Source organism: Kwoniella dejecticola, chromosome 3, assembly GCF_000512565.2.
Source record: "Kwoniella dejecticola CBS 10117 chromosome 3, complete sequence".
Lineage (NCBI taxonomy): Eukaryota > Fungi > Basidiomycota > Tremellomycetes > Tremellales > Cryptococcaceae > Kwoniella > Kwoniella dejecticola.
The window spans coordinates 42,321-68,516 of NC_089303.1; the positions used below are offsets into that span (position 1 = coordinate 42,321).

The 26,196-nt window shown below is 48.1% G+C and overlaps 9 protein-coding genes across 9 annotated transcripts; 3 read left to right on the forward strand and 6 right to left on the reverse strand.

Annotated features, from left to right (window-relative positions):
- Window positions 1-1,279: 1,279 nt before the first annotated feature.
- I303_102414 (uncharacterized protein) lies at window positions 1,280-6,335 on the forward strand (the record flags this gene model as incomplete). The annotated part of the gene is made up of 5 exons (XM_018405770.1): window positions 1,280-1,296; window positions 1,374-1,587; window positions 1,713-5,237; window positions 5,367-5,464; window positions 5,552-6,335. The coding sequence occupies 5 exons, from the start codon at window positions 1,280-1,282 to the stop codon at window positions 6,333-6,335; spliced, it is 4,638 nt and encodes a 1,545-aa protein (XP_018264264.1).
- A 328-nt stretch (window positions 6,336-6,663) lies between these two features.
- Window positions 6,664-7,272, reverse strand: I303_102415 (uncharacterized protein; the record flags this gene model as incomplete). Its single annotated transcript, XM_018405771.1, has 1 exon — window positions 6,664-7,272. One exon carries the CDS (start codon window positions 7,270-7,272, stop codon window positions 6,664-6,666), a length of 609 nt encoding a protein of 202 aa, XP_018264265.1.
- A 778-nt stretch (window positions 7,273-8,050) lies between these two features.
- Window positions 8,051-8,704, reverse strand: I303_102416 (uncharacterized protein; the record flags this gene model as incomplete). The annotated part of the gene is made up of 1 exon (XM_018405772.1): window positions 8,051-8,704. One exon carries the CDS (start codon window positions 8,702-8,704, stop codon window positions 8,051-8,053), a length of 654 nt encoding a protein of 217 aa, XP_018264266.1.
- A 925-nt stretch (window positions 8,705-9,629) lies between these two features.
- Window positions 9,630-10,052, reverse strand: I303_102417 (uncharacterized protein; the record flags this gene model as incomplete). Its single annotated transcript, XM_018405773.1, has 2 exons — window positions 9,630-9,665; window positions 9,732-10,052. The coding sequence occupies 2 exons, from the start codon at window positions 10,050-10,052 to the stop codon at window positions 9,630-9,632; spliced, it is 357 nt and encodes a 118-aa protein (XP_018264267.1).
- A 598-nt stretch (window positions 10,053-10,650) lies between these two features.
- I303_102418 (uncharacterized protein) lies at window positions 10,651-12,439 on the reverse strand (the record flags this gene model as incomplete). The annotated part of the gene is made up of 7 exons (XM_018405774.1): window positions 10,651-10,818; window positions 10,892-11,011; window positions 11,127-11,472; window positions 11,605-11,750; window positions 11,897-12,073; window positions 12,192-12,236; window positions 12,317-12,439. The coding sequence occupies 7 exons, from the start codon at window positions 12,437-12,439 to the stop codon at window positions 10,651-10,653; spliced, it is 1,125 nt and encodes a 374-aa protein (XP_018264268.1).
- Window positions 12,440-13,409: 970 nt separating this feature from the next.
- On the forward strand, window positions 13,410-15,225 carry I303_102419 (uncharacterized protein; the record flags this gene model as incomplete). The annotated part of the gene is made up of 5 exons (XM_018405775.1): window positions 13,410-13,433; window positions 13,566-13,703; window positions 13,787-14,137; window positions 14,274-14,951; window positions 15,094-15,225. The coding sequence occupies 5 exons, from the start codon at window positions 13,410-13,412 to the stop codon at window positions 15,223-15,225; spliced, it is 1,323 nt and encodes a 440-aa protein (XP_018264269.1).
- Window positions 15,226-17,316: 2,091 nt separating this feature from the next.
- Window positions 17,317-21,501, forward strand: I303_102420 (uncharacterized protein; the record flags this gene model as incomplete). Its single annotated transcript, XM_065968542.1, has 6 exons — window positions 17,317-18,073; window positions 18,190-19,113; window positions 19,168-19,423; window positions 19,505-19,558; window positions 19,659-21,196; window positions 21,407-21,501. The coding sequence occupies 6 exons, from the start codon at window positions 17,317-17,319 to the stop codon at window positions 21,499-21,501; spliced, it is 3,624 nt and encodes a 1,207-aa protein (XP_065824614.1).
- A 955-nt stretch (window positions 21,502-22,456) lies between these two features.
- I303_102421 (uncharacterized protein) lies at window positions 22,457-23,779 on the reverse strand (the record flags this gene model as incomplete). The annotated part of the gene is made up of 3 exons (XM_018405777.1): window positions 22,457-22,797; window positions 22,880-22,894; window positions 23,107-23,779. The coding sequence occupies 3 exons, from the start codon at window positions 23,777-23,779 to the stop codon at window positions 22,457-22,459; spliced, it is 1,029 nt and encodes a 342-aa protein (XP_018264271.1).
- Window positions 23,780-24,431: 652 nt separating this feature from the next.
- I303_102422 (uncharacterized protein) lies at window positions 24,432-26,193 on the reverse strand (the record flags this gene model as incomplete). The annotated part of the gene is made up of 7 exons (XM_018405778.2): window positions 24,432-24,687; window positions 24,783-24,873; window positions 25,024-25,178; window positions 25,305-25,378; window positions 25,511-25,663; window positions 25,798-25,906; window positions 26,132-26,193. The coding sequence occupies 7 exons, from the start codon at window positions 26,191-26,193 to the stop codon at window positions 24,432-24,434; spliced, it is 900 nt and encodes a 299-aa protein (XP_018264272.2).
- Window positions 26,194-26,196: the final 3 nt, after the last annotated feature.

The following is a 26,196-nucleotide window of genomic DNA, read 5'->3' on the forward strand; positions in this document are numbered from 1 at the left end:
CTTACCCTCGCTCTTACTCTCAATTGCAATTGCTCCATCTTCGATTGGATAATCATAGGAACGATGAGCAACAACAACAACAACAAGAATAAGCCGCCTTCTAAGCCTGCGCAAGGGAAGAAAGATGTGAAAGATGGGAAGAAGGATCATAAAGATAAGAAGACGTGAGTCGTCTTTCTCCGTTTCAGTTTCAATTCGACAGAACGCCCAAGAGAAAACCTTGATCTATGCATATGAGCTTATTGAGCTGATTGTTTTTGTATTGGTTTCAATCAGTACCTCTTCGAACGGTCAGTCGCTCATTAATGTAGGTATTTAGGGCTGAAATTCAGCCAACGAGCTGACGAGAGTCCACTTGAATTGAAAAGGGAAATCGACTGCTTCGAAAGGTCAAAAGTCCACGGGAGGTAAGAAGAAGTAAGAGCCATTGATCAGTATTGCTTGGTCAATAAGATCTATTTTGGGTATGATTGAGATCACTTGAAGTTGATAGAGGTGTCCTTGATGAGATACACGTGATTGGTGATCAGCCGATCTCAGTGGTACTTTGTGAAATCAGCAGATTACGCTTGAATGGTGATGAATCCATGTATGACATCGTCGCCTTTGTCTTGGGTACTGGCAATTCTGGATGCCTGAAGCAGACACTGCGCGATGTTGAGCTGTTGTCATTGATTTAGATATGCATATCATGGCAGTCTCTCATGCATTCACTATGCATGGATGTGATGCTGATGAGCGGGATGAGAGGTGGTATCGCCGAAGTGGCGGAGATAACGCCGTGCTTATGAGTCGGATCGGAATTGCACGGTGGAGGTATCCGAAATTATTCATTTTGAATAATAAAGAATTCTTGCCGCAACGTAGACAAATCGTCCGAGAATCAAGCATACAAGCATACCTTGTATAAAATCACAACCATCGAGGGTAGAGCAGCACCATAGCCCAGACAAGGAGGGGGAAGAACGTCAGCTGTACAGTATATGGAAGGAAAAAGTATGATACCCACCCAATCGAAAATATAGGCTACTATCCTCGACTACGAACACCCTTTGGCATATCAAGATTAAAGTATAAACCGTCAACTTCGATAGGCATCAAATCGAGTCTAAGTAGACAACACACTGGATCAAGACGCATAGGTCATCGAGACACGAGACCCAACACCCGATACCCCGATCAAACGAATATACAGCCGTATCACAGTACTCATCACTCGTAGCGCAACCTACTACAGACCCCATCGACCACCACAGAGTAAACCAGACCGCCCATCACCATGTTGACCAAAGCTACGTATGTCATCCTCCTCATCGTACGAATGCCATGTATAACCTGAAATTGAGCTGACCTACACTCTTTAATTTGTACAGAGCCCACCTGCGACCGTTTATCCACCCGTTGGCATCGTCCAACGCTGGTCCAGGGCACTTCACCTCGAACCCTTCACTACTTCATCATCTCCCCCATAGCGGATCCGGAAATATCGTTGCTCAGGGACCGAATCCGACACAGACCTCTGGATCAAGTGGGAGTGCTGGAAGACATGGCTACGGAGGGAATGCGGGTGCGGGAGGAGGATATACTGTGAGTTTTGACTTCTGAGCTTGACCATGATATCGTTACATCATCGGAATGATGGAATTATCTATGTTTCATGCTCACTTGATTTTTACTGATGCTGACACTTTCCACCTCGATGGTACTTGCAGGGTCATGCTAGAGCGTTTCTGTCATTACCACAAACATCCTCAGTAGACCCTTCATCGACATTGACGAATTCAGACGATTATCAACAAGACCCTTCAACCTCCACGAGTCGATCGTCTCTCTTGCTCAAACACCGTCTTTCGAAACGCACGCGCATCATAGGTCCGCACGAAGGACCTGGACGTGAGGTCAGACGAGAGATAGAGGCGAGAGCAGGTGGAAGTAAAGTGACTGTGCTAGAGCTTGAGAATGGGGAGGAAAATGAGAGGTTGTCATTACCTTCGACATCAACATCCACGTCAGACCGAAACCGAAATCGAAGACGAAGTTCAATAGCTTTCCCTACTCCCTCTTCCGACCCTTCGTCTTCTAGAAGTCTCCAATCGCAACGACCTTCAACGCCGACACGCCACCAACAACAACGACCACGGGCTGGTCTGACTCGATCTCCATCAGCAGTAGAGATATGGCAAGTTGGCATCCCTCATCCTCATCCTCGAGCGAGTCTCGGTCTGCGCTCCCTATCGACTCGATCCGTGCGATCATTAGAAGCGGAAGATGTCGCCGATGTACTAGTATCGACTCGCCCGACGCTCTCGACGAGAGTCTTGGGTCAACCGAATAGGGTATTGATGGATTTAGCTGGCCGAGATATACCGAACAAAAGACCTGGTATGGTGCGAAGGAACTCTACTGCAGCTGTAGAAAGATCATCGTTGGATCAACCACCCGTTGAACTTCTATTACAAGGTTCTCAAGATCCCTCATCATCACCCGACTCGCGAAAGGGTAAAACACCTGGTCCTGATGCGCATCCTCGAGAAGTGGCTATACATGATGCCCTGATGGAAGCTCGGAATGCCGATGATGCGGAACTGGTTGATCGATTGATTCGACATTATCGATCGCCACGATCAGTCTCGCCTTTCTCGGATGATCAACAACCAGGAGATCCGACTTTGTTCCAGCAATACCCTCTGTCCGACCATTATTCCCTTCGAACGTACAATGCTTGTCTGAGCGCCTTGGTCGGTATCAGGCGACCTGGTCAATCCATCTCGGACATCCTGGAGATATACAACGAGATCCTCGAGCGAGACCTAATCCCCAATAATGTTACTTATGGCTTTGTCGTCCGGGCGCTTTCCCTCAGGGCGGTAGAAGTATCCGAAGCGGTCAAACAGTGGGAAGAGCAGAAATCATGGGGTGAATGGCGAGCACTGTTACTGGGACCCGAAGCGGATACTTGGGATTTTGAAGGGGCGTCCCAGAAAGATCGATTGTATCAATCGTACATCGCTGAAGGTAACTTACAATCGGCCCACAAATTATTCCGAGCGGCAACGAGAGTCAACTCTTCAGTCGGTTTCCCATTGGTGGTTTACGGAACGATACTTGATGCGATGTCCAGAGAGGGACAGCCAGATATTCAGGGCATGAACCAAATTATGGATATGGCCAAACGATGGAGAGTCTCCGGAAACATCACCTTGTACAAATACATCTTCAGAGCGTACGGTGTCGCCAAAGATCCTCAAGGCTTATCGGAAGCCTGGCTGGATTTCCAGAAGGAAGCAACGAAGAAGGCGGAGACTCAAGAAGGCTGGGCAGGGTCAGATCCTAACCCGAAAGAAAAGTCTTGGAGAGTTAATGGAATCCGTCATGATGTTTATCAGCATGCTGTCAAAGCTTTCATCCTTGCCGGACAACCTCAAAAGGCGTTCGAGATCGTTGATAGTATGATGGAGACTGCGACTGTGTCGTCATCCGCCGAAGCCGAAAATGTCGATTTCGCTAAACCACCCCCGGCGACTCATCGGACGTTAGGTAAGGTGATAGTGGATCTAGCTAGAGCAGGGGAGATCGATCTGGCTTTGGAATGGAATGAGAAGATTCACTCGCCCGCTTACCTGGGGAAGATTCAACCATCACGAATGACTTTAGAACACACTGCAGCATTCATCGATGCTCTGATCAAGGCTGGACGAATCAATGAAGCCAAGAACCTAGTACAAGAGATCGCCACCCAAAAACATAGTACTAGCGCAAGTAGGAGGACTGTCAGTAGAAGGCTGTGGAGGATATACACTGCTCTAGTAACCAAAGCCACGCAAGCTGAGATTGCCGATGAACAAGGAAGGGTTCTGGATGAGATCAAGGAGTTCAGCCGAGGAGGTGCTCAATTCCCCCTGGATATCTTGTTGCTCAACAGACATTTGGCGATGTTGGCGAAATCGCAAAGATGGGATGACTTGGTTCCTGCCTTGGCTGCCTGTGCGATTCAAGATCAAATCGGCAAGGATCTTGAACAGAAATTGCAAGCGATGATAAGCGCAATCTCAGAGACGGAGGTACCATACCGAGTTCTCCTGGGACTTACTCGACAGTTCCTTAGTTTCGGTATCCCGCTCTCAAACAACGTTGCCTCGACCATTGTCTACAAATACACTCAAGAGCAGACCTCGATAACCGCGATTGAAGGTTCAGATGAGAAGGCTGCTACCTCAACTTTGTCGATACCGGAATTATACGTACTCTTGGAATCATTCGCTACTTTACCAACGGCCCAAGTGAATGAGGGCGATTACGACGAGGCTTTGTTATCACTAGTATCGACCATCGAACAAAGCGGTAAAGCAGAAGGCAACGATGCTATCACCCTGATCAAAAATCACGTCTCTGTACGAACCGTTATTGGCTTGCTGGTTCATCGATTCGGTATCGAGCGATCTAAACACCTTTTAACGCCTATATTTGGTGAAGAGCAAGCCGAACAACTCACTCAATCACCTGCTATTCCAACTGCCGAATCGGTCTCTTCACCCTCCTCGCTTGGTTCACCCTCAGCCTCGGAGGACAGTGGGTTCACGATCCCTTCATCGGGATCAAGTGCGACTGGACCCCCATCTGTTGGTCAACCGGAATACAAATTATGGATCGACAAATCGCTTTCCCTCAAGATCGATAAATTCACCTACCGAAACGCTCCCATCTCCCTTAACGACGCTTACAACCTGGTGAAAGAAGGCCTGAAACGAAATGCAGTCCCCTTGACATCGACACTGTGTTCGTTGATTGATCATCTGAGCCGGCAAGGCGATGAACCCAAAGTCCGAGAATTATACGGATTATGTCAAGTTATCCTCAACACAGTGATCCGACCAGAAAACCAGTCATCGGCATGGCACCAAGTGGAAGATTCGATGTTAATTGCATGCTGTCATTTGGGACACCTCGAACAAGCCGGTATGCACCGTGCGCGAATTGTTGAAGCTGGATTAGCGCCCTCGGCGGATGCGTACGCGACGATGATTGCCTCGAGCAAAGATACGACGGACGATGCGCTAGTAGCCCGAGAACTGTTCGACGAGTCCCAGATGATGGGTGTCAAACCCCACTTGTACCTCTACAACACGATCATCTCGAAATTGTCCAAGGCGAGAAAGGCCGAGACGGCTCTGGAGTTGTTTGGACATATGAAAGCGCAAGGTATCAGACCGAGCAGTGTGACTTATGGTGCTGTCATTGTGAGTCTCGCCTCCCCCGAACTACCTCTTTGTGAACTGCCTACACAACTTCCGTTATCCATTCACCTGGTCCAGCGTCTCCCTGATCTAAGAAGATACAGCTTGCTGATTCACTTATCGCTGTGACAGAACGCGTGTTGCCGAGTTGGAGATGCCCAATCTGCTGAGACGCTTTTCGAGGAGATGGCTAGTCAACCGAATTTCAAAGCTAGAGTACCGCCTTTCAAGTGAGTCTGCGGGTCTAAATGCTGTCCACAATCTCTTGCACCCCACCATTGGGTATTTCATACTGATCGCTGCCATGTCTGTCGCAGCACAATGATGCAATTCTACCTTCAAACGCAACCCAATCGAGCTCGAGTCTTACATTACTATGCCCTCCTCCAAAACGCCCACGTCCCGCCATCCGCGCACACTTACAAACTCCTCTTGGACACTTATGCCACCCTCGCCCCGATCGATCTGGAAGCTATGGAGAATGTCTTCGCTCAGATCCAGCAGGATCGAAATATCAAAGTCCAAGGGACCCATTGGGCCAGTCTGATCACCGCTTACGGTATTCACGGTAACAATCTCGAAAAATCTCGCGAGATCTTCGAGAGTATCGCTACTTCGACAAAAGACGCTGTGGTCTGGGAAGCGATGTTGAATGTCCTTTCGCAAAAAGGATCCCTCGAAGATCTAGAATCCTTGAAAGCGAAGATGATCAATGACAATGTGCAGGCTACGGCGTATGTGTATAATGCGCTGATCAATGGGTATGCGCGAAATGGACGGATTGAAAAGGCCAGAGAAGTGTTCGAATCGATGGGCGACTCGATATCGGGAGTTGCGGCTCCGAATAATCATCCCAATTTGTTGACTAGTAGTGGACACTTGAAACCGAATACTATAACATCGACTCCGACCAACATGGTCTTTAGAGAACCGTCGACGTACGAAAGTATGATCAAGGCGGAAGTACAGCATGGATCGAAGGAGAATGCGAAGGTAGTCTTGGATAAGATGGAGGAAAGAAGTTACCCCCTAGCGGTGTTCTTGAGAGGAAAGACGGCGTATGAGGGGGGCGAAGGTGTGGCAGTGTCAGTGTCAGTATAATAGAAGAAGTGAAATCACCACTCAACGCAATTCAATTCAATTCATTTCCATTCAGTACTCGTACATTTAATTCAACGTTATTGACATGTATGTACTGTTTATTTGGTACGGCAATTGCTAGTACTGCAGATCAATCATATGCATCCATCTACAGGCAGGCACTTGTCTAAGTCACTCACCTTACTAATGATATGGTTCACTCGCGATGCTTGAGTCAAATAGCCGTGTTTCTTTCACTCTAATTGTCGATGGTAGAAATACTCAACAAGCTCAGGACTGCCCCAATCCATACGTTTGATACGCCACTCAGTACCTCGATGCGTCCAGATCACACAGTCGGGGTCCTCTTCGTCTTCTGGTGTGCCCGGTAGATCTTGATTGATCGTACTGATGATCCGTGTCCATGGTCGGGAACGTCGGCGGATTCTGAAGGGACTTCTCGGAAGTAAGAGGCCTGGTAAGGATTGACCCGGTTCACTATCAGCTGAGCCATCGTCAACAATTCGTGATCTCTTGCATCCCCATCCCCATCCCTTTCCCTATCCCTTTCTGCCTGACATCTACCTTGAGACTCTAGCATAACCACGAAGTCGTCTGGGGATAATTGATCCTGCTCAACACTGGACAAGGGGTGGTCAGTGTTAATGGTACGAGTCCTGTGGGTGTGGGGTCCAGATTCGCCCTTGATACTTATCTCAGGAAAGACTGAGAAATCGTCCTCGCCGACGTCAACAAAATCAAAGTCGTCGGACGGATCACGTGCAGCATCGGTGATTGAAGCTTCTCGCGCGAAGTATTCAGCTTTTGTAGTTTCGTTCTGAATTTTCTGAGTAAGAATGCTCTGAAGCGTTAGCAAGGTATCGATCCGTGACTTAGAATCTAGGTCCTTCGTCGATTCCGCAAGGAAGTGTTCGAAATTTCTCGAGAGGGCTGACATTGTGTCGCAATGTATATGCGCGAGACTTGGCAGAACTAGTTCGCCGCGGAATGATCAGCCAGTCCAAGGAAAGGGATTGAGGATTGTGTTATGAATCGAAATTACAAGATTGCTCCTCGCTGTTAGACAGTATTTGTAGGCTTTGTGGCCACGCAAGGGCGTTGCAGGCCGTTTTGCTCTGTCATGTCTCTCCATTGATAGGGCGAACAGGCAGTAACGGGACCTTTGATTTGTAGGAAGACTCGAGTCTCGCGACCATGGCGAAAAGAGGGACTGAATAAACTTTAAGACATGAAAAGACGTAAGGAAAAGCCTAGACCTTCATCTGCTGTACTTCATCACTGCGACTCCTTTTTACTGAACAGAAGCTAAGAAGCTTGCTTGCTGGGTACAACAGTGGACGGTCTCTAAAATGAGCCATGGCAGCCTTTCTGCGGTTGTTCCAGCAATCGTCGTGAAGGAGACACTTTGAGCTCATTTATTGCAAAGGTGACACTTCGCGGTGGCGCCCAATATTACAGTGTCAACTCTTCCCAACTAGATTTTCCACCAAGCCGAGCTAGACATATGGATGATGCATATGAGGGGAATATCAAAGCGGACGTGAGATTTTGATTGACCATCTTTATGATGCCTCTCAGATGGATTCATCCCTGCCTCCTCGCACGATTAGTACACACGACTACCCATGACATCTGCTCTCAACAACGCTTGATCATCTCATATCTGAAACGGCTGCTTTGCAAAGAGGATCGAGACACATCTGTGAGGCACAGCATCAACCTCCGTACGTATTCTTGGTCTCCAAGTGCCAGGTTGGGCCATCTTCGAAGAAGATCTGAGTGCTGTTGCGTTTCGTGACTGGATTTGTACTGATCGCATATAATCCGGTTTTACGTGTATCATTTGTTCCGTCGAATTCGATCGTTGTTGGCCCCCCAAAATTTCCCTGTTGAGCGATTGTCCACTGCACCAGAGTGCTAGCAGCGTCCCTCAGTTTTGTTTTTAGGTCGAGTCCCGGGCGGACCAGAGTCTCTGAACTTGCATCATCGCCACCGAGCAAAACGAAGCTTTCCTCTTCATCATCATCACCTGAAGGAGTGGCCTCCCTCAGTTGATCAGCACCGAAGAGCCGGATTGTTTCGGCTTCGATTCTTGAGTCCAAGGTCTCGGACAAGTCGTCCAATGCCCTTCGCTCGGCACTCAGGGCTTGGAGATGGAGTGTACCGGAGTTTGCATCGCGAGAGGGATCGGCATGTGTATTGGGAAAGAAGGCGGCCGCTTTTGGACCGGGATTCAGTATGTCGTCGATGTGACGCTGTAAAGCTTCAAGGTAGTACGATGCAGAGAGATTGCCTTTCGTGGAATTGGATAGTACGGTCACCGCTCGAGTCGCCAGCCGGTAGGCATCCCAGGTACCGAGCTCACTCATGCTTGTCGTTGGCACAAGACGGGGGTAAAGGTTGGGTGAAGGATGATGAAGTCGAGGAAAAACAACAGATAGCGAGGAGGGATTTGGCCTCAGCTATATACCTGCAGGCAACGGCTCGTCAATCGTCGATGACATTTTTGACCTTGAATGAACCTTTCAGCCATCCTCAAGAACAAAAGTGATCGCAGTCGAGCCAGTCTGTCTCGCCTAACAACGTTCGCAAAGGAAGCAGGGGCGATCCATTCAGGATCCTCGACTTTTGGCATGACACAATGCGTCCTTGGTATATCCATTGATAATGGCTCCTTTCAACATTCCCTTGGTCGGTAGCACAGCAATTCTTTGCATCTGTGAAGGAGCCTCGCATGTTAGATCACTTGTCATATTCGCAATCGATCATGGGCTGGCGATCGGTCATGGTCGCGACATGGGATCCTTTCACAGTCTGTATGGATCGAAGTCACGCAGCACGCCGTCGTCCATTGGCTTCTTCTGACATGTATGTAGCAATGCTCCTCACTCTCACTACGAGTCGAAATTGTATCCCAAAGTGGCGAAGCATGGGCCGCTATCCCACGGATTGCATTGAAGTGTGCTCAACGCATGCTCTGTTCTCTGTACGAGTCTGTCCAAGCCGCACTCTCGCGAAGCTCCTACCTGAACCCCTGGGGTATGTCGACCTGGAAACTTCAACGGGAAATAAAAAGTCAATTTCGCCGTTTGAAGGGTCCGGCGATGAACATCGAAATGAAGACTGTTCTTTCTTTGCTCGATGGACGTTCCATTGAAGTCACATGCTTTTCACTTCCCTGCATTCTACTGAATCAATATGTATCACCGCCCCTGATCACGATGGAATCCTCTAAACACAACATAACATCCCACATACGGAGGGCAGACCATCAAACCTGAGCGGGTTGTGCTCTTAGTGACCAGGCGCGCCACTCCGCATCACGGTGATCTGAGAGCCGTCGTTCATCGTCAGCCAGCCGCATGCTGACTGAGAGCTCTTGATTGCGGACCTTACTTCTGATCCGTTGATCGAGATCGAACGGTTCGAGGGAGAATTCGGATCGGAGAACCATTCTTGACAGTCCCTCCCAATCCGATCGATCCTCTGGGTATTGACAAACTGCCCAGACTCAGACCCGACCCCAGGCTGATTCGTATTGATACCTGACAGACTTCCAGACGCTGGATTGTTGAGTCTGGCTGTGATCTGGTCTCGAAGTGCTTTCAAGTATCGAGTCACATTCACCGTTTCTTCCGGATTCTGGTAATGAGCGGCTAGCGAGGCTATGTCCTCAGATATCTTGGAGTAAGCTGCGAGAGTGGAGTTCGTATCCATTGCGTGCAGGTGTGTCAGTAAGTTAAAGGCTATGATTGTGCTCGATGAGGTGAAATTGTCGTGTAGAATCAATATTTGGTAGAGCAATCAAACGAAGCAGGTCTGGGTAAGCGCATGGATCAGATTCCTGTTTTGAGTCGATTGAGCCGTATATATAGGCGCCAACTTGAGACTTCTACGAGCTCAGCTGAACACCTCGGCTCCATTGACACCTCATCGCCTGCATCACCTCAAGATGTATGTCGCAGTCGCGAGGCGGGTATCCATTGATAAATACCGCTCGGTGATTTTGCCCTTGCTTTCTCTTCGCTTCGTTAGGTTCGTAGAGATCACGACGAAAGCTGTAGGGTGCAGGAGGATCTCAGAGAAGGCAGATCGCCACCGAGTGAGCCACAGTAGCGGCCAGCCCTTCCTCTGGTCAGTCACTGGGAGAGGTCGCCAGGCGATAACTCATCGCTTTTGGCAATGTTGTGAATGGATAAAATACCACTGCAGGAGTTCTGAGTGCTTCATCCATGTGACTGTATCCGCTTTTGTGGGTCTTCGAAGAGGGCACATTGGGCATCTATACATTCTGATTGATGTTCTGCTGAACCTCTTACAACGCGAAGGATATTGCTAGGAATACCATAGCAGCTGTGCCTGCCAAATAAGCCAGCCCGCCGATCCCCTGCGAAGAAGGAAGAATATTCCTCCTGTCGGCCGAAGAAGTGGAGTTCGAGCTTGATGAGCTGTTCGAATACACTTTCAGACTGTTGATCTCGAACTGCGGTAATTCACCAGATCAGCCATGCGCTGCTCAACCACGCAACTTTAGCGAAAAGTGTGGGTGGACTCACATATGCGGTATCGTAGTTCGAGGCATCTAGGACGTATGTGCTGTAGCATGTATTCGTGCCTGTCAAAGCGGAGCATCCGGTTGAAGCCAGTATGCTTGATTGTCCGGCCCAGTCACCGCACTAAATCACAGATACATGAGCCAAGATCGACTGGGGAAGAGATCACATCCGAAGAGGGAGCACTGGAGACAGGGAGAAGGTGTAGGAGGAGATGGGGGTTGGGCTTGAAACTCACAAGCGTTATATCAAAGACCAAACTCTGCGCTCCGAAGAATTTACTAATCTCGCATCCTTCATTACTGTAAGACGCACTTGGCGTACCCAAACTACTTGTGTCGATGCTGCTATCCGCTCCGCTTATCGCTGTTGGGATATCTGATCTACTGAAGAACCAAATTGAGATCCCCTCGGTCGATAAAGAAGTGACAAATACACCTCCGCCGTTAGAAGCGAAGGCGGAACCGTAAGAGTTGTAGTTGGTATCGGTGATGCCGCATCCTGAGTTGTCGTTGTCTGAGTAATAGCATGAGGTGTCGTTGACTGTGCCTGAATAGGCGGAAGATGAGGTAGTGATTGCGCAGCTGATACAACGAAATGCATCAGTGGATCGACAATGAGGACGATCAAGATTGAGCACCACTTTTCGGAGAGAGAATGGAACTGGTTAAAAGGCTTGATAATGGACGGGAGTATACAAGGACACAGAGACTCACCCGTCCTCGGTATGGAGGGCCATCTGATTTGACCATCCCATATTGACTCCTTCGATGGTATCTATTTCACCTTGTTGCGGCCATGTAGCCCCTTTGCCGTAGGACCAGAACGCAGGCCAGACTGAACAACCGTAGGGTAGATGTACCTATAACAGGTATCAATGTAGTCAGCACAAGAAGATGAAGGCGTGTGTAATTGGAACATCCGCGGCTGTAAGGCGTCACTCAGTCATGCCTGAAAAAGATAGGAGGATGATCAAAGCAGACAGGGGGTCGAGTTCCTTGCACTCACAGCATCCAAAACCCATACCGATCCCACCTCATACGAATCCTGCGACGTAATCTTGATCGTATTCCTCTTCTCGTTATATGCGACGGTCGATGAGTTGTCCACTTTGATTATGGCGGTATTGGACGAAGTCACATATGTCAATTCTGGACTTCCGTCTGCGACTGATTTGTTGGCGAACTGTATCGATATGCATGGATATTGTCAGCACCGCTCCAGTCTTTTTTTGCATTCAAGGGATTTCGATCAGACCGAAATGAATCGGCCCTTTATAGTATGGCTGTGATAATTAACTCACGATAGCATCCCCGTTGGTAGTGTTATCGTAAGAGCCATAGTAATCCTACGCCAATCATACCAGCATCAGCCTGCCGTTGCTCAAAGTACGCAACATGATCTGAAGGTATAAAGGTTTCGACTTACCCATCTATCGAAGAATGAACTTCCCTCGTATGATCTGACTAAAGGCGTCGACCCTGCTTGGACGGGTGTGATACCTATACTGGCGATCACCAGACCTAATACAGCAGCTGTGATTGAGCTCATTGTTTTTGACATCTTCTGGCTTGTTTTCTCTCGAACTGTCTGTCTGCTTGAAGTTTACAGGTTTTGCAGTATAGGATATAAGCTGTTCCTTTTCAGTATACACAATTCAATTGAGTGGGATCAGTAATGTTTGAAAGTAAGAAAATCAATTAAGGAGATGTCTATTGAATGCCTGTACATATATATCACCATCTTTCAACCGCATCGTAGCCAGTCGGTTTTAATTTTGTAATGATCCGTCATATAATTCGAAGAACCGCAATGTCAACACAGCTTACTTCGATGAAGCCTGCGCTGTTTATATCCTGCCAAGTCGACATGCTACATGGGGCAGCACAAGCACGAACGGGAACTAACCGATCTTCTATTGCTGCTTCGCTGCGAAACTCGAGGAAAGAGTGACTAAGGAATTAACGTCAACTCGACTGCGTAAGTATGGGTTGAATGTGGAATATGAGTCTAAGCCGTTCTGAATTTCACCTTTCGTACGAAATGTTAGAAGTTAGACATTGGACTGCGGTAATGGCATGTCTCAGGGATTAACATCGGATAAATCGTTTGTCATATCTTGACGGAGAGATTTATCCTCTGACCTTGAGACATGGACTGCAGACTGCGCGTTCGAACTTCATAAGGAAGCTGCAGAGGGGATGAGGATATGGTCATTGTTGTGCTATTGGCAAAGTGGTGCATTTATAGTGGTTCTCGTATGCATGAAGGAAATCATGAGAAACGAAAAAGAAGGATTATCGAGGTTGAACGCTTCTACTGGTTAGCCGAGGAAACCACGTCGGCGATTGCCGTCAGAGGTCGGCAGGCGATCTTCGTTCGAAAAAGTTGGAAGCTGTACTCGCAACTACGAGTGATTCAATCCTGCAGAGCAGTGTAACGTTGAGCGACCTACCACATCAGAGCTGAGACACTGGTTGGACAAGGTTTACTGAGACAAGAACCTCAACACGTATTCACGATGTTCAAATTTGACTTCCAAGTGGTGAGTTATCTATCGAGGATGCGAGAACTGCGATCTTTCGAATATACTTGTACCGGTTTCTCCCTACATGAGCGCTTGGGGCATCTACTGACTTGTTGATTCTGTTCATTCACTGATGCTCCAAATTTGCAGGAAGAGGACGAAAATGATCAATCTCACATCACGTTTGAGACATCTCCGGCTCAAGCTCAAGCTGGACCATCGACTCTGCCTAAAACATCTGAAACTGAAGGCGATACGAATTGTTATCATATAACGCTTGATGAGCTTGTGAGTGCGATCTTTGTCAGCTCGACTCCTATATCATCGTGTGCTTGTATTGGATCTGATGCACTTCGTAATGAATGGATTAGGTCAAATTCCTCCCTGAAGAGATCTCCTATTCACCTATCACCCTTCCCCCGCCGTCTAAACCATTATTACGCCGGGATTTATTCGACGCGCGATTCCAATTGTACAATCGACCTGACCCCACCTCATTTCACATAAACAATGGGACAGGTGATCGGTCGACAGAGCCAGGACAAGGACAAGATACAGATGACGGAGAAGAATATGTAGATGCGCAGACTGACTTGATACCTGGCCTATACGAGGGTGGGCTCAAATCATGGGAAGGCGGAGTGGATCTGGTAGAGGTCATTAGCTCAGTAGGGGATGATGAGGCTGTCGCATCTTGGGCGAGTGGGGCACGGATCTTAGAAGTGAGTCGACGCGAATCATCTCAGCTCAAATGTGGACAAACACTCTCAAGTCAGACCCGCACGCCAAAGCGCACGTCAATCGGGCGGTTGACCTTGTAAGATGGGAGAACAGATGGGTTAACGATAATTGTGATAGGTGGGATGCGGTACAGCCCTCCCAACAATATACATCCTCCGCTCCCTCCTCGCTTCCTCCTCTGCTTCGGTTCAGTCACACGGGCATAAAGGCAAGACCATACTGCATTTACAAGATTACAATTCCCTCGTTCTCTCCCTCGTAACCCTCCCGAACCTCCTTCTGGCAGCTATACCCTTCTTACCTACCGAAGCATTGCACGCTCCAGCAGATGATGAAGACGTAGAAAGCATATTACCAGACCTTGAAAATGCAGGTCAATTAGTGATTACCCCGACACTGATCGAAGCGTTCAAGGGGTTATTGGAATCGAGGAATGTAGAATTGAGATTCACTTATGGGCATTGGTCAGGCCTTGCGAAGGATTTGCGCAGCGGAAACCAATGGAGGGGTGAAGGTGGACATGGAGAAGGAAAGGGAGGTGGAGAAGGAGAAGGAGAAGAAGGATATGATCTTGTGTTGACGGCTGAAACTATCTATGCGGAAGATAATAATGCGTCGCTCTTAAGTGTCTTACGAGAAGCTGTACGCACGCGGAGAGGTGAAGGACAAGAAGGGATAGTACAGAAAGAGGAAGTGAAGTTGGAAGATAGTTTGGGGGAGTTGAAAGTTGTAGATGAGTGGAAGTCCCGGCCATTGAGGGAACAAGGAGAAGGATTTGTGTTAATAGCTGCGAAGGTGAGTCACACTACCATGATGATGCGTCTCCAAGGTCGGCTCGCTATAGAATGCGACATGGCTGGGTGCGGTCGGCGGTTGAGCTGGACGGGTGACCTCGCAGCGGAAAGGAGGCTGACATGATACATGATGACGGTCGCAGATACTATACTTCGGTGTAGGTGGAGGCTTGACGGCTTTCTTGAATCAAGTTGAGGAGAGCAAAGGATGGTGGAAAGATGTCAAGCAATGGACGAAAGGCGTAGGTAGGAAAGTGGTGCAAGTGGGATGGTAGATTCTGGATTTCGAAGGCCTGTATGCATCATCATGGCTGCACTGGTCAAGCAGAAGAGCGGACTCATCGCCTCCATGTATGCATGATTTCGTGATTGATCATCGGAGGCACATATGCTTTGAAAGATTTTAATGTTAATTAGCAGGAAGCTGTATTCAAGGTATAGTAGAAAGTAAATTGACTTCGGCTTTACATGTGGTTCCGTAAGAGAGGAGCGCCATGCAATTGATTAAGCTTCATACTATACTCTTCGGAAGCCACTGACGTGATTTCTAGTAATCTAGTAATCTAGTAATCAGGTCCAGTTCTGGAATGAATGAACAAGTGCCATTCGTAAGGTAAGGTGAAGGGAACTGGGTTGGGGGTCTATGGACTTCGCTCCGTTTGTGATTGAGGCTCGTTGAGAACAGGTTTCTCAACGATGAGAACCCCTTATATCCGCCCAGGTATTTTGGCAAACTGGTCCGACCTCTTAACACACAGGTAATCGAAGTTTACTCCTCCATTTCGCTTTCCGCGGGAACGAGCTAGGCTGGGTCGAGCATAGTCTGCACGCTTGTGACATCAAGACCGCTACAGAGCTCAATGCTAGTTCGATAGGCGTGACTGTGTATAGCGTATGGGCTGTTATAAACGTCCTATGTAGACCAGGGGGAGATGGGCCAGTAGTCTATGACAATTGCTTGCCATTCGATAATTGAGGTCCAGTCAAGTAAAAGGAACGAGGAACAAGTGCCCGCTGAAATTTTGGATTTTTGGATTTTTACGCGTCATCCCTCTTTCTGATGCGCGGTCTTCCAAGCACAAGCAGGTGAACCATCTAACCAGAGAAGGAGTGATCGATGTGGGGCGATTGACGCATGCATGCACTCATCACATGGCCGTGCTGCATGCCTTTGTCCTGTATGCATGAGGTTCCGGTCGAAGTGGGCACGGATTGAACGGAATGAACGGAATCAAGGGAGAGGGGCATAAGGGAAGAAAAGGGATGCCAGATAGTTTAAATACCCAGGAACCAAAGTTAAGGTATCAGGATATCAGGATAAAGATGCGTTCTAGGCAACCGGAAAGAAGACTGAAGGATAAGATGACGATAATACGAATGGTCCAATACTGAGCTAAACTTTGATTACACCCTTGGTCCAGCGAGAGAGAGAGAGAGAGTGAGAGTGAAAGAGAAAGAGACAGAGAAAGAGAACTTTTTCTCATGCTTAGAAAGATCAACAGGACCAACTCTTCGGATTTCAAGATACAGTATGGTATGAAGATATCGCGTCTATCATATACCGACTAGCTGGGACTATCTTTTCATGGCTGAGCCGGATCTCAGATATACACACACTTGCACACACGCTTCGACTGTATTTCATCTCTCTCCACCCTGCCGTAGGATTATCCGTCGACTTGACGGGTCTCGGTCTCGGTCGTAACAACAGCAAGATAGTAGCACGGTACATTGGATGTCTTATACCTAGCACAACCACTCGGAGATCAAGACATCAACAAGCACACACACACCATATCGAAAAGCAGAAGCAGTTTAGATCCTTTATGACTGAGTGGATAGACATAAGTGATCTCGTTATACGTCTTTAGACCAACCGAGGAGGTTGGAGGATAGGAAATACACGACTGGTAAAGGTGAGTTTCATATCCCATAACCCATTCAATCGATTTCCGATTTCCAAGACTCGGTGAATTGGTAAAAGAAAGCCTTCGATTCATCATTCGCTCGTATACCGTTGGGATCGAAACGCCCCATACTATCTATGATATATCACCTTATTCCATATCGTATTCCTTTCTTCATCACGGCTACTTGCTACCTTCCAGCTTCTTGGTCTAGATCAGATCCTCAACTTGGGACCCCTTTCGTAGCTTACTCAGTTTATGACTTGATCTATAGGCCTGGATCAGTACTTGATCGTCACACCACCAATCACGAACGAACGATAGACTGAACGATAGTCAATCTGCAATCTCTTCGAAGAATCGCCTCTCGCCCTACCTTGAGATCTTGCTTCTCCGGCTCTGCGGTCATCTATCTGAACCTCACCGGCTGGATCTGCTCTTTTTTGAGCTCACCTAATCATGCCCCGACCGAAGCCGCAACCCTCAGGTCTGGGTATCGAAGACGAGCTATCGTTTGGATCCGATGAAGACTTGTTAGCGGAAGTTGGAGAGATAAATCTATCTCAACAACCAGAAGCCATTTCTTCCGCTCCTCAATCTCAGTCGCAATCTCACGTCAGCCAGAATGCCAAGGTCAAATCTGAAAAGACAAAGTCGGGCGGCATGTTCAAATTAGGTCATATAAGTAAAGACAAAGATAAGAGGAAACGCACAGCTACGGACGAGACTATCAGACTTGGAACTGGTTCTACCACTTCAAAAGAGGACGATAAGAAGAGTCTTGCTAAATCCTCTTTGGTGATTGAGCCGTCCTTGGTGGAATCGGTTCTGGACGTGACCTCGAGTTCAATATCGAACTCCAATTCATCCAGAATGGATTCACCTAGAATGTCCCTTCGAGGACCTGGGTTCAAGAGTGGAAGTGGAAGTAGGGATTCACTGTCTATTTCTTCCTCGACAAAATCGCCTAGTATGAGCTTGTCCTCAGCCTCAAAGCATGATTTAGTATCACTCTCACCTGTGGGAGCGCAAGGGGGTAAGAAGAAAGGATTCATGTCTTCCCTCAGAGGGCTGGGTGGGAACAAAGATAGAGATAAAGATAGGAAAGAGGAGAGTATGTATGGATATGGGAATGGAATAGGGCATAATAAACCGTATAGGCCTGATCTGGCCAGCGTGAGGAGCAGGGATAGTTTCGGAACGAGGAGCGATATATGTGAGTATCATCTGGGCTTGTACTATTTACACCTCAGTCCCAGAAGTCAAAAGACCGACATGAGTCAGTCAGGCTAAGAGTTGAGCGCTGACCTGTTTTTTATCCGTTCGACTTAGCTCGACAACATTCTTTCGACCTATCTTCGAATCATACGTATTCGTCCTCTGACCATTCTCATTCTCATTCCCACTCGGTACAGAAACAAACCCATGCCCACACCCTAGCCCCAATATCAATGTCACCGTTCCAAGCCCATCCTCCTGACCTCACCCCCGACTCAGCCACCGGAACACGATCCTCTATATCAGCTTCTTCCTCGTCAAAACGACCGAGTATATCTTCCTTCGCTCGACGGGCCAGCGTGATCACCTCTACGTCATTTGCGACTTCCGAAAATCAAGGTCTGGCAGGGAACAGCCATGATAGCCACGATATTAGCGATAATTACTACGAGTCCCCCGTCCTGTCCAAAGCGGTCTTACATAAATTCCCAATTGTCGATGTCGATGTCGATGGTGACACTGACATTGGCAATGCCAAGGCTGAGGTTCAAAATCAAGATCAAACTCGATTACACGCTTCTGAGGACGCAAAGCACCGATCCTCTCTGGCTATTCCACCCAGTCCTCAATTATCATCACATATCGTTTCTATGCTCTTACCTTCCTTCCCGGCTAGTCTGTCGTCATTACAATCGATTCAAATCCTTCAAGCTGCAGTCATCCGAAAAATCCTTCCGGGCTCTGGGTTCGGGTCGGGCTCAGGCTCAGGTATGCCAGAAAAAGAAAAGTCGACTTCCCTCAAGAGCTTGACAAGCGTCTTATCGTCCGGCAACACTTCGCAAACGAATTATCAAGGTGGTAATGGAAGTAAGAAACCAATTTGGATCACACAACAGCTCGTCCTGACTTCTTTCAAAGTCGGAGGTTCCACACCGACTTCAACACCTGATCCAAACGAATACCTCTCTGCTTCATCTTCATCTTCTTCGACATCAAGGACGATCGCTCACTTACATCTGTTCTCCATACCTGGCGCCAGTAATGTCAATACGAGATCGCCCAGTAAGACCGGCGGAATTGGACTGGGTATAGGTTCAGGATCAGGCTCGAGTCAAGCTACTTTTGGAAGAAGACCAAGCTTGCCCTCGGGCGCTATGAATGATGAGATGGAATTGGAGAGGAAGATGATTACCCACGAATCTACTGCTGGAGTATGGAACGAGGATGAGAATGGCAGGAAATTTGTAATGCGTATAGGCCTCGGCATGGCACTGCGAGATGGAGAAGGGACGCAGGACCGAGAGGGAATTGATAGTGATCGAGAATGGATAGTGGAAATGCGGAATGCGTGAGCATGCCTTCCTCAAACTTCTGCCAGTCACGAGAAGTTATGATTTCGAGCTAAATTTTGCGGTGGTGCATGATGCAGAGATCAACTTCAAGAATGGATAAGGCAGATCAAGAGTATAGCCGTTGTCATTCGGTAAGTCTAGCTGCCTCTATGCAAAACCCTCTTAAGTCTTGTGCTTGTCTCATCGCATGGACGCTGCCTGAACCATCAGCTGATGTCTATATGATGATAGTGCAGAGCGCGAAGGACACGGACAAGCGATACGTAACGCCTATTCTGATGCAATACGTGGAGACGACCTAGCACTTGAACTGAATCTTCAACGAAATTCTTCGCCTAGTGTCAGCAGTATCAAATCGCCCACTTCCCGCTCAACATCCGTCGTACCAAGTCAGCGAAATTCGGCAATCTCAGAAATACCTCTGCCACTGCCGTTACCATCATCACACCATGATGTCCGTTCAGACGCTCAATTGGGCGTGAGTGTGGGTTCTGGAGGGATGGAGCGGAATCCCTCTGCGGCAAGAGCAGAATCTCCGACTATGTTACCCCCGACTCCCATCGTGGAAGAGATGGCCGGACAGTTCGATCATATGCAAATAGGCCCAGCGGTCTTACTCACGCCTGAGGCCTCTTCGGCTTCGACAAGGGTCAGGTCGAAGAGTCTGGATAAAGGACCATTTGATCTGGATATGAAGTATGGGAATACCGATTCGATGTCCCCTTTGACCTCGACCCCAACTTCTACCAGTAATGGAAGTGTCCATGGCAATGCTGGTGCAGGGGTAAATGCGATATCTCGAATCGGAGGATCATTACATCGACATGCTAAAAAAGAAAGTTGGTCCTCGTCTGCGTCGGGAGGAAGTAATAGTATAATCCCTAGAAGATACGGGGGATTATCACCTCCACCACCGCCTATGGCTCCTCCTCCAAATGTGCCATTACCTGCTTTACCCAACGAGACCTCATCTTCCCCTCACCCTGCAAGTCTGAACAATCACAGCACGCCATACCCCCACACCGGGATTGAGCACGCTGGTGATGGATTACAACTGCACCACCAATCGGAATCGACATCCGCGACGGCTACTTCGTCTGTGTATCCTGCTCCACCACCCACCAGCTCATCGGCTACTTCCTCTGTCTCCGCCTCTGCCTCCAACTCCGCTGGCACACCTCGTGGAGAGATGATAGAAAGGAAAGATCGATTGATGAATGCTTTCAAGCCTATTCCACTGGTTCCCGAACTCGAAACTAGTCCGAAGATATCCAGCATATCTGATAGTCCTGCAATTCTAACATCAGCCTTCCGACCACCTACACCGCCTCGAACTAGACAATCTTCCAGCAACACTGGAGCCATCGGTAGAAGTAGAGAAACTTCAGTTGATTCGTCACAGAGGTATCACACCCCTGTGATCGCATCTACCGAAATTCAAACGCCAACACCGTCATTCTCGGTGACTTTGCCATATAGCCAATCGACTGAAGGGGGCGAGACTGTCTTGTCTACCCCGAATACGATCCATGAATACCCTCACTCTCACTCTCGACATGGGATCGAGAATGAAAGTGCCAAGGCAAATGAAAATGGGAATGGCTTGAGGAATGCTAGTTCGGATCAATTGAGCGTGGCGAGCGCGAGCAATAGTAAACAATTCGAATACGAAGGCAGCGTACGAAGCTTTACGCCGAGTATCGATAGTCGGAGTACGACGAATAGCTCGGCTAGAAGAAGGAGGGAGAAGAAGGTTGCTGTGGATATTAGTGAGTCATTACCTGCTCATGCAATAAAAATTCTTCGATCCTGTCCTTTGTCCGCATTGAAATGCCCCCTTTCCGTCAATACTCGTGGAGCATTCAGCGTTCTTGCACTACCTGCACTTGGCGCCTGCGTTCATCTTGACGATCCTCCGTCTCACGAACTGAATACAGGAAAAAGACCTGACTGATAGTTGTCTTCGAATTTTGATACAGTGTCTGAATTCAGCGAGACCCCAGATGCGGCGTATCAAGTCGAAGGCGAAGAAGAAATCAAAGAAGATAGACCTAGAGTCATCAGATTCGCATAATTATCCTCTTCCTTTCATCCAAATTTGAGGTCAGGATGCAGGAATCCGAGTGATGTAGACGATGTGTAACGGCGAATGGAGGGCAGACGATGAGAAGGGTATCAATGGAAGAGTGCAATTCGCGAGTCGTCTTGTTGAAGACTTGATTATCTGTAGATCAGGATAAGTCAAGGATCAGGCCTATCACCGGCGATAGCGTAGATCGCTTTGCGTGTAACAGTTAGAAACGTCCTCGAAGAAAGGAGGAAGTAGGAAGGAGGAAGGAGGAAGGAGGACAAGCTGCATACAATAAGCTGCAATTGTTAAAAGATCAAGTACTTCTGCATATCTTACTGGTGCTGGATAGGAGAAGCAGCAAGTAGAATCGACTTAAGCAGAGATGATAAAGTATTTTATGTCGATCGATCCACAAGTAATGGGCCGAGAGAGAAATCGGTTTATCTCTTGTCTGTGATCAGAATAGACAAGGATACATGTATACATTTCTACATTTATACAGCTATACAACATCTTTGAGCGACCCTCAGCCCCAATGCGGATCCTCATTTGAATTCGGATATTCTGACCACTTGGAAACTTATGCTGATGGCCAAGCCAAATTGATACCTCTATTATCATGCTACCTATTCTTTTGTCTGACCTTCTGACCGTCTGCGATGCGGACTTGAGTCAAGATTGATCAAGGTACCAGTAGCGATGGTCGAACGTCTGTTCTCATATCTGTATGGTGGGAAGACTGTTTAGTGTTTGAGGGATAGGTGACGCCGTTCGTAGTGATTCGAGTTGATCTTTCATCGATGAATTATCGATCAGATCCATCTCAGAAATCTACGGATGGTCCCAATTTAATTTGATTCGAATCGGGTCGAGTCGAGTTGATAGGCGATAGCTGAAGAAACTTCGACGATCATGCGCACCATATGACATGACATGTCGCATTCTAGCTTTCCTCAAATTACCGTCCACCGACATTGGCATTGCTGTTGCCCTTGAGAATGTCGACCACGCTCTTAGCTGCGACCTTTGTATTTTCGCGCCTTGTGAATTCCAGAGCGGCTCTTTCTTCTGACCATTTTGACAAGTCTGCAATTGTCAGATTGGAACTGTTGGTTGGTGTATCATTGAGAGTCGGCTGCGAACTTGGATTCGGATTCGGATTAGGACTCGGGTTTTCACCTGCGACACCGAGAGTATTGTCGGTGAACGGGCGAGGAGCAGGCGCAGAGGTGATCAGAGGTAATGAGGCGACAAGGGTGCTTTGCGAGAGTGAGATGATGTTTTGTAGGGATTGGTTATCTAATTAAGCGACCAGGTTAAAACGTTGCACAGACACAGAAGAGAAGATCAAGGTTACAGAAAAGTAGAGAGGATGACTCACATTCGGTATGTAGAGCTACGGGGTTGGTGAGACGAGCAGGGCAGAATCAGTATGCATTCAGTACAGTACGAGATGTGTGGGCGAAACGGAGCGAGAAGGGCGTTGCGATTATACAAGTACGGCTGATTGTGCTTGACCCCCAGTGGATCGATTTAAAGGTGAAAAGGTGAGATGAGTGCAACGAAATGAGGTAGTGGTAGAATGAGATGATATGGGTTGAGACATACCGATCAATTTCTCCTCGTCGCCTACTTTGGCACCTTCGAACACCCTACTTTCTATCTCCCTCATCTCGCCTAGAAGCTCTTCTAATTTACTCAGCGTATTTTCCAGTTCGTTCAGACCTAGTACAAGGCTTTCTTTGTTCCCGCCATTCCCGCCGTTCACACCATTCACGCCATTCAGACCAGCCAAGACCGGATTCAGAGTCGAGTTTGTATTCGTATGTGCATTTGCATTTGCGTTTGAGTGGAGGCCTGGAAGAGTGACTCCGACTGAAGCTAGTAACGCGGAAGTATTGGGAGTTATCCCGTTCGTGTTGGCGGCCGGTGGGTTTGAATTTGACGTTGATGTGGGGAAGAAATTGGGGGTGGTCTGATTGAATATGCCAGGTGTCAAGCCTGTGCTCGTGAAGTTGCTAATTGAGTTCGACGATTGACCAGCTACGTTCGAATTAGCATTGGCGCTGGGATTGATGGTAGACGAGATTAGTTGAGATAGAGGGGAAGGAGCGAATATCGGTCCAGGGTTCAAAGGTGTGAGTCCGGATGCGAAAGGTGCAGGAGATGATGTGTTGCCTCCGTTCTGAGCAGCTTGAGTTTGGGGCTGGGTCATCTGAGGTAAAGAGGGGAATGGGAAGGGGGACGAGGAGATGCCTGGTATAGGAAAAGGTGAGGACATGATGTATTGGACAGTTGGGTTTGGCGGGTATGATAGTTCTCGTATGCAATGATGAGTCTGCTTGTCAGATATCAGCTGGTCAGACACGTATTCCCCTATCGTTGTCTGAGTGGTGATATAACAATCAGGTCAAGGGGATGTCGTGGACGAACGATAAACAAATGAGCAAGAGCGACTCGTTCAGACTAGCGAGTGATTTAGTCGCGGAAAGTGGAGGGGGGATCGATAGATTCAACATGCCGCCGCTGCGATCAACCCAATCTATTGCACACATTTCTCATGCATAGATGCATAGATTCACAGAAGGTGAGCATAAGACCGACCGATTGCATTCGCACTAGGAACAGATGTGCAAAAGATGCGAGATCAGATCTGACTATGACGAGTCCTCTCAGTTCATATGAGCTCAATGCCGCAAAACCTGCTGGCAACCGGCGAGCGATATACACAGTAATACATTCTGATCTGGAAAGTATGCGAAGAATTTTCGGTCAAGACGATATGCGCTTGACAAATGTTCATCAAAGAGGGAGCAGTCATCCACAGAAATCCATACTTCACGCCTCTCAAGACGGTCAAGAGGGCAGCGCGAAGAAGGCAAGCAAGCCAAAGTTGATGTCAAAGATGAAGACGAACGATCTCATCGCCACGGTTAAATTTTACCCTTGCCCAGGCCAAATGGCAACGGCACGAACATACTAGTCTCATTTCGGTACTTCTTCCATTCAGGGGTATCACCGAACTTCTTCTCTGCCGATTCTTCGAGAGGTGGTACACCGGAAGCGTATCGGAGTAAGATGTAAGAGAAGATAGGCGAGGCGAACGAGAGGTATTTGACGGTAGGTGGAAGGGGTGTGGTGAGTGCCAAAAGCGGGGGACCGTTCTGTAAGATCACTTCGCCCAGATAGCTACAAATACGAATCGCATGCCCGTCAGTACGCATAGTTTATTGACGAAGGACAACGAATGAAGAGGCAGAGGACAGAGTACGAATGGGGCTCACTTGGGATGTCTGGACAGACTCCATAAGCCTGAAGAAATGAATTTCTCCTCGTGTTTCTTTTCGTCCTTCTCTTTTCGCCATTTGGCTTTTTCTACATGCGCAATCAAACGTCAGCTTTGGTCGTTGAAATTTTTGCCGGTCTCGCCTTAGTTGCACCTGTAGCTGTAGGTCTGGATAAGGATGTGCCACGGGGAAAATGGGCATGATTGAGGGAGCTAGTAATGATAGTCGAGAAGCTTACCAGAATCAGCGAGCACCTCGAACCCGAGCCCTGCTATCCAAATACCCAGCCCGATGAAGTCTTTGAGACCCAACGCAGGGTGTGCAGCAGCGGGGACGGAGTTGACTAAGAAAGCGGGAAGACCGACGAGCGTGACCCAGAGTGCTTGACCGAACCTGCAGAACGTCCAATTATGGTCAATATAGATCCTGTGTCCTCTCAGCGAGACACGTGCAGGATGCGGATAGACATGCCCGCGAAAGCTAGTATATACGCAAGGTGGAAATCATGAAGATACGCACCACATCCCAGAGAAGATAGCTGGTTTAGTCTTGAGATCGTCGAATCTGGAATCGGAGCCGTGCTTTGCGATACGCTGAGAGCCACAAGGAGGGCGATCAATGGGGTTGTAAAGACGTCAGCTTAAGGTGTGTTGCATTGTCACCAATATCAACTGGACTGGAGCACTGGTGGAGGTAAGGGGGTGGGGTCATGTCAGGTCACTCACACCGACGAGGTAATAACCCAATCTACCGGCCCATAGCAACATCATAGCGCTGACCAATAATTGTCTTGGATGGTGATTTGCAAGCGAGAACGAGAGTGCGGAAGCCGTGGTAGTGGATGATTTGGTGAGCCATGATTTTACGGTGGGGTAGTACTGAACGTTTGGATGGTCAGCGAAGTCCCTTTTCCATTGAAGAGATGATACTGTGATTAAGGTGAAGCCGATCTTCGTGTATATCGGGGAGGATGCGCGACTCGTGCTTTACAGAGACAGTGGGGGAAGCTTACCAAAGAAAGTAAAGTAGAAGTGATGAATCCCGTTGAGCCCGCTAAATCGTAGAACTTTTCAGTCTTATTGGGCACAGAATATAGGGCGAAAGCTGTTTGATATGCGAATCTGTAGTACGATGAGCGGTGTCATCTGGATGCATCAGCTTTCAAACCCCTTCTATCTCGTGTCGAGTATCAAGACTCTCGAAGACTGGAGATATAGAGGCCCCATTGTATCTTCGCAAGTCACACAATACAGAACGCAGGATGCAGAATGTAGGACGTAGGACGCCGGACACTCGACACTCGACACTCGACACTCGCACACTGAAGTAGAGACGGACAGGCTCACGTGAAACCAATGACGCCTGCCAAGCGGGAAGTGACGGCTGGATGGAGGCCTAGAAAGACCATCTT